Source organism: Spermophilus citellus (genome assembly GCF_964194105.1).
Source record: "Spermophilus citellus genome assembly, chromosome: 3".
Classification (NCBI taxonomy): Eukaryota; Metazoa; Chordata; class Mammalia; order Rodentia; family Sciuridae; genus Spermophilus; species Spermophilus citellus.
The window spans coordinates 138,418,849-138,432,492 of NC_138184.1; the positions used below are offsets into that span (position 1 = coordinate 138,418,849).

The 13,644-nt window shown below is 39.7% G+C and overlaps 1 protein-coding gene across 5 annotated transcripts in view; it reads right to left on the minus strand.

Moving 5' to 3' along the window:
- Positions 1-5,527: 5,527 nt before the first annotated feature.
- BMPER (BMP binding endothelial regulator) overlaps positions 5,528-13,644 on the minus strand; it is a 251,580-nt gene continuing 243,463 nt past the window's right edge. For all 5 annotated transcript variants that reach the window (XM_081284713.1, XM_081284712.1, XM_081284711.1 and 2 more), the window contains one exon: positions 5,528-6,910. In XM_081284713.1, the coding sequence (XP_081140839.1) occupies positions 6,729-6,910 (182 nt within the window). In that variant the 3' untranslated portion in view covers positions 5,528-6,728. The remainder of the gene's footprint in view (positions 6,911-13,644) is intronic.

The window sequence follows — 13,644 nt, forward strand, 5'->3', positions numbered from 1 at the left end:
CTCAAAATGGATCAAGGAGCTCGATATTAAATCAGAGACACGGCATCTGATAGAAGAAAAAGTCGGCTATGATCTACATAATGTGGGGTCAGGCTCCAAATTCCTCAATAGGACACCCATAGCGCAAGAGTTAACAACCAGAATCAACAAATGGGACTTACTCAAACTAAGAAGTTTTCTCTCAACAAAAGAAACAATAAGAGAGATAAACAGGGAGCCTACATCCTGGGAACAAATCTTTACCCCACACACTTCAGATAGAGCCCTAATATCCAGAGTATACAAAGAACTCAAAAAATTAGATAATAAGATAACAAATAACCCAATCAACAAATGGGCCAAGGACCTGAACAGACACTTCTCAGAGGAGGACATACAATCAATCAACAAGTACATGAAAAAATGCTCAACATCGCTAGCAGTCAGAGAAATGCAAATCAAAACCACCCTAAGATACCATCTCACTCCAGTAAGATTGGAAGCCATTAAGAAGTCCAACAACAACAAGTGCTGGCGAGGATGCGGGGAAATGGGTACACTTGTTCATTGTTGGTGGGACTGCAAAATGGTGCAGCCAATTTGGAAAGCAGTATGGAGATTTCTTGGAAAGCTGGGAATGGAACCACCATTTGACCCAGCTATTCCCCTTCTCGGTCTATTCCCTAAAGACCTAACAAGAGCATGCTACAGGGACACTGCTATATCGATGTTCATAGCAGCACAATTCAAGATAGCAAGATTGTGGAACCAACCTAGAAGCCCTTCAATAGATGAATGGATTAAAAAATGTGGCATTTATACACAATGGAGTATTACTCTGCATTAATAAATGACAAAATCATAGAATTTGGAGGGAAATGGATGGCATTAGAGCAGATTATGCTAAGTGAAGCTAGCCAATCCTTAAAAAACAAATGTCAAATGTCTTCTTTGATATAAGGGGAGTAACCAAGGACAGGGTAGAGACGAAGAGCTGGAGAAGAAGATTAACATTAAACAGGGATGACAGGCGGGAGGGAAAGGGAGAGTTAAGGGAAATTGCATGGAATTGGAAGGTGAGCCTCAGGGTTATACACAATTACATATAAGAGGAAAGGAGGAGTAGGAGAAAAATTATATAAGTGGGAGAAACGATTTATAGTAGAGGGGATGGAGAGACAGAAGGGGAGGGGAGGGGAGGGGAGGGGAGGGGGGACAGTGGAGAATGGGATAGACAGCAGAATACATCAGTCACTAGAAAGGCAATTTGTAAATCAATGGAAATGTAACTGATGTGACACAGCAATCTGTATACGGGGTAAAAATGGGAGTTCATAACCCACTTGAATCAATCTGTGAAATATGGTATATTAAGAACTATGTAATGTTTTGAACAACCAACAATAAAATAATTAAAAAAAAAAAAAGAAAGCAGCATGAGATGTGTGCACATTGGCTCAGTGCTCTCTCAGCACACCATGCTAAGGGTCCGCAAGGTACTCCACACCACACGCAGGACACGGAAATTCAGAAGAAACACTAGCTCAAAGCCTTCTCCCTCTACCTTCCCTCCCCAGATGTTCAGAACACAGATCAAGAAAACTGAAGCCCCCCTGGGACAGTAGGCAAGGAGGCTTATAAAAAAAATGCTTCAAGCCCTGTTTGTGCATAATCCACTAGAAATCAAGGGAAGTTTGTAAAGACCTTTCAGGGTGATGAGTTGAATTGCCACAGCTCAAAATCTCTGTAAATCTTTTATATCCCAGCAGTGTCAAAAGCCCACCGTTCCCTGTACATCTGTGCTATCTGCCAGTGTCCCTTCTTATTCACATAGGTCCCTGTGCCTTAAATGTCCGGGCCTGTTCCATCCCTTCCAACACACATAGACACACACACACACACACACACACACACACACACACACACACACACCTTTGCTTAGGTAAAGTCTACTTAGGCTACTGAAACTCATCTAGGTAGTCATTTTATCTGGTAAGCTTTCCTTAACACATTCCCAAACAAAAACTTCAAAATGGGTGTCCTGGAGATCCCAGCTATGTCTCTCTGGTTTACCAGAAACCATTCTTCCTAGAGTGTGATTGTCCTAGAAAGGACCTTGTCTTAATCCTAACATTCAGAATGACTGTTGAATTAAACCAAACAGAGCCTACCAGGAAACCTTTTGGTTGACAAAGAAATCGCTGTCAATCTGCTCCCCACCCATGCTTCCATGTGGGAGATTGACACCACTTCCACCCAGTCACTCTAACCAGCAGCGACTGACTTATCCTCTATCAGATTGGTCACAAAGTTCTTCCCTTTCTATCTCCTTCCTCTCTGTTGTGAGGCCCTTGAGATGTCCAGGTGAGACATGATGAGCTCTTTTTGACAAAAAATCCCATCTCCATTTCTGCCAGCAATCTCACTGAGATACCCTCTTTAGCAGATCTGCCCTCGAGAAGACCTTTCTATCTAGTACCTCAGCCCCTGCGAAGATGGTTAGGAAATGAGTAACAGGATACTTTCACTTCTTTCACTCCTGGGACAGACAGGTATGCCTCTAGCTGGCTATTTACCACAGTCCCCAGACAGATGTGGTTTTCTAATGCACCACAACATAAAAAGTGTTAGGAAGTACTGCCATAGAGAACAAAACCCAGGATCCTTAGCATGACTGAGAGGTCCTCCAAGACCCCAGCTCTTTGACACCCTCTCCAGCTACATCTCACAGCTACATCATCCTACATAAACTTCCCTTCACGCCACACAGCCCATGGAACAGCCCAGGTATAGAACAGTTCCCAGCCTCAGCACTTTGATCTCCCTCTGCCTGGGATACCCTTCCCAATTTTCAAGACTCATCTCTCTATATAAATTCCCCTCTGCTCCCCCACATTCACCTTTGCAAAGGTAGCTTGCTCACAATTAATCTGAAAGGAAATCACAAAAAAGATGGATCTCGTGCATGATTTAACTGAATCCAAGGTAGAGACATGACTCTAAAACCAGAAAGATCTCCTTACAGGAATAAATGCCTGTACTCCTAATTCAGGGTTAGCGTAATCAACAGCATTAATTTACTTTCCATGTTGATTCCTTCTAGGCCACATGAACACTGCTTTTTTTTTTTTTTCCAGAATTAAAACCCTGGTACCCAAAAAGGTCTGTTTGTTGGGATTTAGAACTGGAGTCTATTTTTGCTTGTTCCTAAGAGTTGTGTTTGAGGAGAGAGCTAATTAAAATGTCCTGGTGCCTGTCCCCCACGGCAGCCTCCATCTCCCTCACCTCGTACTTCCCAAGCACACATCCTGATAACTTGTCAGATCCAGATGAATGTGAGTGACAAAGAGTGGCAATGGGAACAGAAACTCAGCAAGGCTCAAACGCAACACGTTCCACGCAGAACCGTTGCAATCCCCAAACCTCATATTTGCCAGGTTTTGTTTATTTATTCGAGAAAAATTTCCTGTTTTCCTGCCAGATTATTATTCTTAATTAGGGGAATGTATTCCTGGGTGTTTGCTACATTATTGTTTATCCCTTTTCATATGTCTCAAAGATTTCATAATGAGAAAGAGATTTCCCATCAAAATGGTTTATTTATGTGTAGCAAAAGCTGGGAAAGAGTTTACCCACTGGTCTTTCTTGTTCTTTGGGGAGGTGTCCTCTCTAGGGTTGCTGCTCAGCTGCTCAGGAAACAGCAGATTAGGAGTGGGCCAGACCTTTCCCTGGAAGAGGATGATTCTCCATCTGCCACTGTTTTAATAAAAATTGCTATCATCAAGGTCAAAGGGCCATTTTTTTTTTGCTAGTTTAAAACTTTAGGTCAGAATGCGCAAACATTCCTACTTTTGCAGGGAGATGGGAAAGAATTTACTTAGGCTGAGTGCCAGTTGGAATCATAATTGTGCCTGTGCTTCATCAAGAGTGCTTGTTTGTCATCAAATTCAATAATCACAGCTAATAGCTTGATCAGAGTAGGGATTTTATACACAGAGCAGTATTAGCCTATGTTTGAAGTCTATATATACCATGAAGCCCACCCAACTGTGAACCAGGATTATGCACATTAAAAGGAGAAGCAGAACTTTTTTTGTTTGTTTCAAGTCTGTAGGAGTTAGGTCTGGGGAACATCCCATATGAACAAAACATGTCCACTGTCACTGAAGTGTCTCCACTATGATCAGTCCTTAGATAGTCATTGCTTAGTCGGGTCAAAAACAGACAATGTAGACAACCACTCAACTGATTCCCTCAGCTGTCCCATCAGTCAGCTGCCACAGTGGATTGGCAGGTTGAATGGTTCTCTGTCCTCTATAAATTTCTTCCTGCATTAGGAATTTTAAAAAATGTACAGAGGTTAAGCTAACCCCTGATAAGGTATATCATACAAGCTTATAATGAAGCCATCCAAAATGATGGAATTAGTCCCCCCAGAATAGTCTTCACCATCCATCCACCATAGTTGGCCATGATTCAAGTGTTGGGAAAGATGATGGTTAGCCTTATTGGGTAGAGTCACTCAGTCCACTGATGAATCATGAGCAATAAATAAACATCCACAATTTTCTCTCCTGCATCATTTCCTTCCTGCAGCTCTCTTTTAATAAGTCTAACTCAGATGAACTGGAAAGGGGTTTATTGTCAACCTAAAAGAATCTGTTCATTTTACAGAAGGTAGAAACCAGCCAGAAGAGTTCAACTTTTCCTTTCATAGGAAAGCAGAGAATAAATGAGATTAAAAGTGGGAAAGAGTCTGTAAGCCTTAGGGGCCTCTGATTAGTGCTTCATTTGCTCACTAGTGGCCAGGAACGAGGTGGGTGTCCAGGTCTCCTGCTTCTCAATCCTGCCCACTATGCCACACAGCCTCTTTACATTACAGATAATCAAAAGTGTGGCCCAAATGTGTCGACAACATGTATAAGGTAACAAACTACAACTGAAATCCAGAGCACCTAAATGAAAGTCCTGTTTCCAAGAGTGGCACTGAAGCAAGGACGGGGCTTCCTTGGGCCCAGACAGTTGGGTAGATAGGACCTAAGCAAATCAGTGATAAAACCCAAAGTGCTAATGCCTTAGCCAATCACTACACACTGTGCACTTTATTCAGTCTTCTCAAACAACTAGGAATGCTCCAATAAAAAAATCCAAATTAGTGCCTTAGCTGTTATGAATATATATATATGGAATATACATGTCTTTGATTAGTGAGGGTAATACTTTAACTACCAAAAACTTGAGTGTTTTCTATTATTTATTAATAACACTCTTTATGAAAATAAGCTAACTTGGGTTGTATAAATTACATGTAAATAAAACTATTAAATATTAACCAACCCAGGGGCTGGGATTGTGGCTCAGTGGTAGAGCGTTTGCCTCGCACTTATGAGATACTGGGATTGATCCTTAGCACCACATAAAAACAAATAAATAAAATTGTGCCCATTTAAACAACAAAAATATTTTTTAAAAAAAAATTGACCAGGCTGGTTTTGATATAGCTTTATAAAGTACAGTGCAGGACATCTAGAAAGAGGAAGCACACTGGTTTAAATCTTAAGCCCTTTATTTACTATAATGGAGAACATTTTAGTTTTAGACATAAGTGGGTTTTGTTTCTATTGACATGTTCACTTATTCAAAAAACAAAACTCAGGAAAATCACATGGTGACTGGTAGTAATGTATCAGTAAATTAGAGCAAATACATAGACCATTCTTTGGTGTGATGTTAAATCAGCTGCTCAATAATTTTTTTCCTGTTTAATAATTATGACATATTAATGGTCATCAAATAGCATTTGACAGGAATCCTTTAGAAATAGTTAAAGGCTTTCATTTTATACACAGAATAGTCACAAATGTCGATGGCCTACATCTACTCATTGAATTTGAGATTCAGAGAAATGGATGTTCTTTGAATGTTGCACAACAATTTCTCCAAATATCTCCTCATGCTCAAAAGAATTAACATGTCATCCAGATACCCCTTAATCTCTATGCATGACATATAAATGGTCACATCCATCACACACACACATATATAATTAGGAGACTCAAGGAATATGCAAAGATGGCAAGAAATTACTTGAGTCTTTGGTTATGCCCTAGTGACAAATATTTATTTCCTGGCAACCAGCCAATTTTGGAAACAATATCAGACCATGACCCAATAAAGTCTAAAAGCCCATCCCTTGCTTTGCATGCACCATTAGGGCCTGTTACCAATCTCCTGCCATCTCCCTCCGGCATACAGTCCTTTCTTAGAAACATGAAATGCCCCCAGATAAACGTACTCTTCTCCAAAGAAACACATTTCTCACTCAATTATAAATCCTGACTCAAAGCTGAAATTAATGCAGGCAGGCAATCGATGGTTCTTAGAAAACGTCCTTAAAAATGACAAAGGTATGAGATGTTAAAGCCATCCAATAAGTCTGCATGCCACCTCATTAAATTAAAAGCACCTGGTATATTTATACAATGTATCCAATGGCTTACAGATTAGGATCTAGAAACAATACATGTCTTATAGCAAAAAATATACATATAATAATCCACCTATAGTTCATATAAATGATGAAATGTTTTTGAATATATCTATATATCTATATATATATATATATATACACACATATATACTCTGTGTATTTGCAGAATCAGGCACACAAATACTGCAGTCCTTCATTGGCTCTACTACGTCAGTGTCAAGGACACCAGATTTCAAAGTCTTAAAGACTGGAACAGAGGTCACCGCTGAGGACAAAGAACTGGTTTGATGCACCTTCCCTTGTGGAGAACCAAGTTTGCTGGACAGTGGCAACCTGCCACACATGGCTTATTGCATGGACCAATCTCATTCCAGTTGTCACACGTTTTGAAACATCCGGGGCCACAGGTATCATACACGGCACCATGCTTACACTGGGTGGCTGAAAAAGAGGAAACAAAGGTATAATTGAGAGAAATGGCCATGTTAACTCACCCATGCCTGAGACCATCCCTGCAGGTTGTCAATGCATACTCCTTTCCACCATCCAGGGTTAGCTTTACATATTAACAGGGGAACAGGAGCAGCTAATTGTCCTCAAACACTCTGGGAATCACTTGGACCTGTGAAAATGAACCCAAAGATCTACCTCCTGGGTCAATGAACTTCAAAATAAAAAATGATAATAGCAAAAGCTTTTCATTTCTAAGTACGACAAACTATAAATCTGTAAGGCTATACAAAATTTTATAGGGTTATTTAGTTATTGCAAATGCCATGAAAAATTAACCCCAAATAGTTTTTCCAGCTATTGAGCTGAGATTAATAAAAATGTTTTGTACGACTACATCAATATTCAAATCTACGGTATTACACAAGAGGGGAAAAGCCTACCAAAGATATTGAAAAAGAGTGACACATTTTAATCAAAGTGATCATGTGTGGAATGAGTCAATTTCAGGCAAGCTTGAGCCAAAGGAGGATAATGCCAAATAGAGACAAATTTTGTTTTTTTAATACTCTGTAGACATCTTTAGTGGAGACATGCTTGGGAAAGTAGATTAGAACCCAAACTTTTGATTAAAAAAAAAACCTGAAAAAAAGAGAGATTGTAAGTATAAACCATGCTGTTTATTAGTCAGCTTTTTGTTACTGTGACAAAAATACCTGATAAAAACAACTTAAAGGAGGTAAGGTTTATTTTGACTCATGGTTTAAGAGGCTTCAGTCCACAGTCAGTTGGCTTCGTTGTTTTGGGTTTGAGGCTAGGCAGAGCATGATGGTGGAAAGGCATGGTGGAGGAAAGCTGCCCACATAATTGTGGGTGGGAAGCAGAGGGGTGGATGATAAAGCAGTTGGGGAAAAGATATATCCTTTCAGGACATACTTCAAGGGAAACCTAGTTCCTCCAGTAAACCCCACCTCCTAAAGTTTCTATCACCTTTCTATCAATAGTTTGTTTAATTATGAATCTATCAATGGGTTAATCCACTGGTGAGATTAGAATTCTCATGATCAAATCATTTCCTGAAAGCTCTATTGTGAGCGTTGCTGCATTGAGAACCAAGTCTTCAACATTTGAGCTTTTGGGGAATTCCAGGTCCAAACAATAATATTCCACCCTGGACCCCAAAGGCTCAGGACCATCTCAAAATAAAACATGCATTCAATCCATCTCCAAGAGGTCCCATAGTTTTTAACGGTTGTAGCAGTGCTCAAAAGTCCAAGTCCCAAATACCCTCTAAGACTTAAGGCCACTTTTAGCTCTGATCCCCTATGAAGATAAAAAAGCAAGTTACATATTTCCAACATACAATGGCACAGAGAATCCTACTCATGTTCTAAAAGGAAGAAATAGGGTCAGAGAAAGGAGGGATGTGACCAAAGCAAGACCTATGATTAAATCCTGTATCTCCATGTCCAGTCTCTGGGGCATGTGGTGGCAGAATGTGAGCTCCAAAAGGCTTGGGCAGCCCCTCCCCTGTGGCCTTCCCAGTTGCAGCCAACGTGATCTCTTTCTAGGGCTTCTGCTACCTGTCTGTGACTTTCCTCAGGAAGTGTTCCACATTTCTGACATCTCTGCCTTCCTGGGTCTCCATTGCACTTTCTCCATTCACTTTCACAGCTTCACACATGGCCTTCCTAGGGGCTGCCTGCAGGGATTCTGACCCTGCCACATGCTGCCCGGCCTTCCAGCCCTTACTTTGAAATCTAGGTGGAAACTTCCATGATCCCATAACTCTTACATTCTTCATGCCTGCAAAGCTAGCACCATGTGGACAATGCCAAGGTCTGCTGCCTGGGGTGGGGAGCAGTATCTAGGCCCCTGTTAGATCATGGCGTCAGTAGATTCTGAGTGTCTTGGCAGCTGAGAATAGTGATATGAATCTTGGGGGAAAAGATTTCTTGGTGGCCTTCTGAGAGCAGGGTGCCCAGAATCTCTCTCTTCTCAAAGTGAGTCTTTCAAATGAGTTTATAATTTTCACTCTTGAACTTGGGAGGGCTGAGCTCTGGGTGACTAATTCCTAAGATGCCCTTCAGGCACTTTTTCAGTTGTCCCAGTGTAAAGAGTGTGACTTCTTTTTAATGGGGCTAATCTCCTGAGCAACCATATCTTCCACAGTTCTGAGTTTTTAAGGGCTTCTTTTCTGGCCAAATTGCAAGTTTCCCAAACCTTTCCACTCTTCTATTTCCTCCTTATTCTCACCATAAATATGGCTAAAAGTTATGAGGAATACCCACGCCACAGTCTGAATGTTGTGCTATCTTGAAATTTCTTCTACCAGATTTATATCAATTTAGCTTTATATCAAGTCTCAAATACACGTAGACAAGTTCTTGCCAGAATGCCACATGAATGGCCTCTAGCCAAATTCCCAACAGAGTTCTCCCTTCCTTCTGAATTTTCATGAGCCTGGATTTTCCTGGCCACATTCTTCTAACATTCTGATCTCTGTGCTCCCACCAGAATTGCCCATGAAGCTCTGCTTACAATGTTTCTAAGGCTTCACAATTGTGCCTTTCCACACTTTTTCAAATCCCTCCTGAAAACCAGCTCCAAAGGCTTCTGAACTACATGGTCAGGTATAGTCATAGCAATGACCCCACTTCTCAGGATCAATTTTTCTGTGTTAGTCAGATGTTCGTCACTTTGACCAAATACCTGAGAAAAATAATTTGAAGCAGGAAAGATTGATTTTTGGCTCACCATTTCAGAGATTTCTATCTATGGTTGGCTGGCTACATTGCTTTGGTAGTAAGGCAAGGCAGAATATCATGACAGAAGTGCATGGCAGAGGAAAGGTGATCATTTTATGGTGGTTCAGAAGCAGAGAGTGAGAGCTAGAGTCAGAGCCATTGTGAAATTGAGAAAGAGGGAGAGAAGGTGGAGGGTAAGGAATCAGAGATAAGTTAAACTCTTCCAGTACAGTGCATGCCATAGTGACCTACTTCCTCCAAGTAGGCCCCACTTCCCACAGTTTCCACTACTTCCTGTAGTCCATTCAACTATGAATCATTGAATGGATTAATCCACTGGTGAAGTTTGAGTCTCATGATTCAATAATTTCCTGAAAACCCCACCTCTGAACATTGTGGTGTAAACGACCAAGCCTTCAACATGCAAGGCAAGTGGGGGTGGGGGCAGACACTCCAGATCCAAATTATAACATTCAGTCTGCAAACAATTTAGGAAGATTTCAAGATGTCATTTTATTGTGAAAATTCCAAGCAGTGAACACCCGACATTCATCCTCAGGTGATCAAGACTGGTGCTGGCTATGGCACAGCTGAGCGATGGAGATGCGCTATTCCTTGTCTTAAAGCTACAGGTTTCTCTTCCATTTAGTCACTCCATGGTCTAGGGCCAAATTTTCCACTTTTTCAGAGTCTACCCCAGCTTCTAGAACAAATTTCTCCCACTGCTAGTCCTTCCAACTCCATCTATTCTCCCAGTCACAACCTTCACCTCATCTTGGTGATGAATTGATTGATTATTGACGGTTTGGGAGTGTCATAGGGCAGGACCATGTCTACTTAGGTCACTGTTTTATTACCAGATCCTGGAATACAATTTCATAATTATCACATAATTTTCAGGGAATGATGGAAGGTGGGTAGATGGGTAGATGGATGGATGGATAAATGGTCAATGGATGAACATGGCAGAAAGTAAGTGACTAAGAGTCATACTATGATGGTGGTAATTTTGAATATGATTTTAATTTTAATTTGTGAATAAGAAAATTATGATTTTTTAAAACTTTAACTACTATTAGAAACATATTGATTATGACATCTCCCAAAGCCGATTTCAACATACTATTGGGTTTCAGAGTGAGTCACTGGAGTTAGTAAGTAGTGTCTAAATGTAATTAAATAATGCTTGCTCATCTATGTAGAAGTTGTTTGGACATATGTATTTATTATACATTTATATTATACACATGCATGTAATTATATACTTTAGTATCAGTACATTGTCGATTATAAAATGCAGAAATAATTTTTAAATAAAGTGAAACAATGACGAAATAGAAGTTCCCTTGAAACTCTGGTGGATTTGTTTATGCCTTGGTTTGGGGTTTTTTTACTCTTTGAGGCCAGTGCTTTGGAAGTGGGATAGGGTGGGGCAAAGAAACCTGTTTTAGAATATTGCCTCTTAAACCTCACTATTTACAAAAATTCCCTTCAGAATTTGGCAAAATGCAAATCTTGGGGCCCCAAACCTTACTGCCTAGAGATTCTACTTAAGTAGATCTGGAACAGAGTCAATGGTTGGCATTTCCTTCTAGCTGTGGGTAATGGTTTTGCTGCTTTTACATGTACTGCATTTTCAGTAACCCAGTATTAGAATGGTGCTCTCCAAACTTCTATGCACAGTCAAATCCTTTGAGGTAGGTGAAACACAGGATGTGAGGCAGTTGGTTTGGGGGAAGCCCAGGTGAGGCCATGACTGCCAGTTTTGAGTAGACTAGGTGTCCCGAGGTCAGATGCCAGTTGAACTTTGAGCTGTTAGTGGGTTTGCCTGCACACAGAGCAAAGCCAGAGAAATGGAGATTGCTTTTATTGGAGAGAAACCATTGCTAACATGACACCTCTTAGAGCTCTGTTGTCTGCCCTTTGCTCCTTTGTGATTTCTCTGGAGAATTTTGGTTTTTCTGTGATCTTGAGTTGAAGGACAATTGTGAGTAAAAGACTTTGAGAGGAAATATTATAGTTATTTTTTTCTAAATGTCTTTAACAATGACCAAATAATTTATTTTCCTCCTGAGTTGAAAATATTTATACAGGAATGATTTTCTTGAAAGGTCCGAAATAACTTTTTACCTTGCATTTACCTGATTCTTGTGCAATGGGTAGTGAGAAAATATTACTCTTAGAGATTATAGAAATTCTCAGATCAGTTTTCATATGATGGTATTTAATATTCACATATTATTTTAATAGAATATTGCATAGAACTAAAACATTATGAGAGCTTGATACCAACCCAATTTTAATTCTAAAATCAAGTAATAATCCTTAAATGTAAGCTTACATTTTGACCCCACAATTTTATTTATATGAGAGAGGTAGGAAGAAAATTATTTGATTGTAATGTGCTTTCAGCACTTTTAAGGTTAGAAAAGAAGATTTAGACTTAAGAAGATCCTAGAAGTCTCTTAGTTTTTGGTTCTGAAGAAGTGAGTTTGCTGTCTATGAGGATTCTTGTGGAGAATATGAGGCTTGGTGTTTAGTCTGTGGGCACTAAGATTAGGGTCTTATTAGCTCTGCTTGAATGGAGGAAATATCTGGAGTATGAACCAGGAGCTTCTTATGGTAAGGATCAGTGCCTGGGATGAGTTCTAGGACAGTACTGCACTTTCTGGTCACCTGGGAGTTATTTTTGGATGCTCTAGCCATTCCTAGACCATGTAAATCAGAATCTCTGCAGGTTGTGGCATGTGCATCAGTATTCTCTAAAGTTCTGGGGTGATTATAAGGTATAATTAGGGCTGAGAGACAGTGGAGGAGAGGTCTGGGACCTCTTTCACATCTCAAAGTCACTCTGTCGTCTCCTGGATCATAGGTCCAGCTCTGAACCACATCTGTGGATAGGTTTGCTATCGCTCCCTTTATGTTGTTCTTATCCAGTAATTAAATATATTCAGAGTCTCCTCTGGCCTAGTATTTCACTTGAAAGGATATTTTTCATAATTTCCTACCAATTAGGATCCATGTTAGAATTTTTGGTTTATTTGTTCTTAAATCCACTTCTCATGGGTTGAAACTAAATCTTTTAATCATTACTTTGTCCTAGGAAGATACTGAATTAATGAATCTTCTCTTTTAATTATCCATAGTACCCCCGGTCTAATTTGGTGCTGGCACATAGAAAGTACTCAGTAAATATTTGTCAAATTTTTAACTGTAATGTTCAACACTTTCTGAATCTTGTGGACATAAGCTCCCACACATCTAAAGTCCATTTCCTTGGTTGATTAGCAATCATCATTGCCTTGGTGTAGACTATCATCTATTTTGCTTCCGTCTGCTTGCCCCCAACAGTTACATCCCTTTCCATGATGGACTAGTGTGGGCTCCATCTCCTCTTCCCAAACTGTACTGTACAAAGTGATATTTTAAAATTATTTTCTTCCATTGTTATTCTGATTCTTATCACATTGTTGATACTTACACAATATAACCTTTTTTTTAAAAAAAATACAAAAATAAAAAGACTATTGTATTAGCTCAGGAACTACCTTTCCATTCACATGAGTACATCTTTTGGCTTACTGTTTTACAAGTTCTGTATTTATAGTCTATTTCTTGTTACACTGACTGGCTGGTGTTGTGGGTCTTTTTGTACAGGGTGTCTCCTAGGAAATTATTGTTGGTACTTGGGAAAACTGTTTTTACAACCGCTTTTAGTTTTGAGGTTTCTCAATTATATACATATCATTTGTAAGAAGTAAAATTCTGTCCTTTGCTTCCTAAAATCTAAGCCTATTATTTGTTTTGTTGTAACTTTAAGAATACTTATTGCAGCAAGAAAAAGTTTGCTTTGGTTTTGAATTTGCTGACATGCCTCTACTGTTTCATCATTAAGAATAATTCTGGCCCCTGAATGGAGACAGACTCTTTATAATGTTAAATAAACATTCTTTGTTTTGGTTTCACCATGTTTAGGAA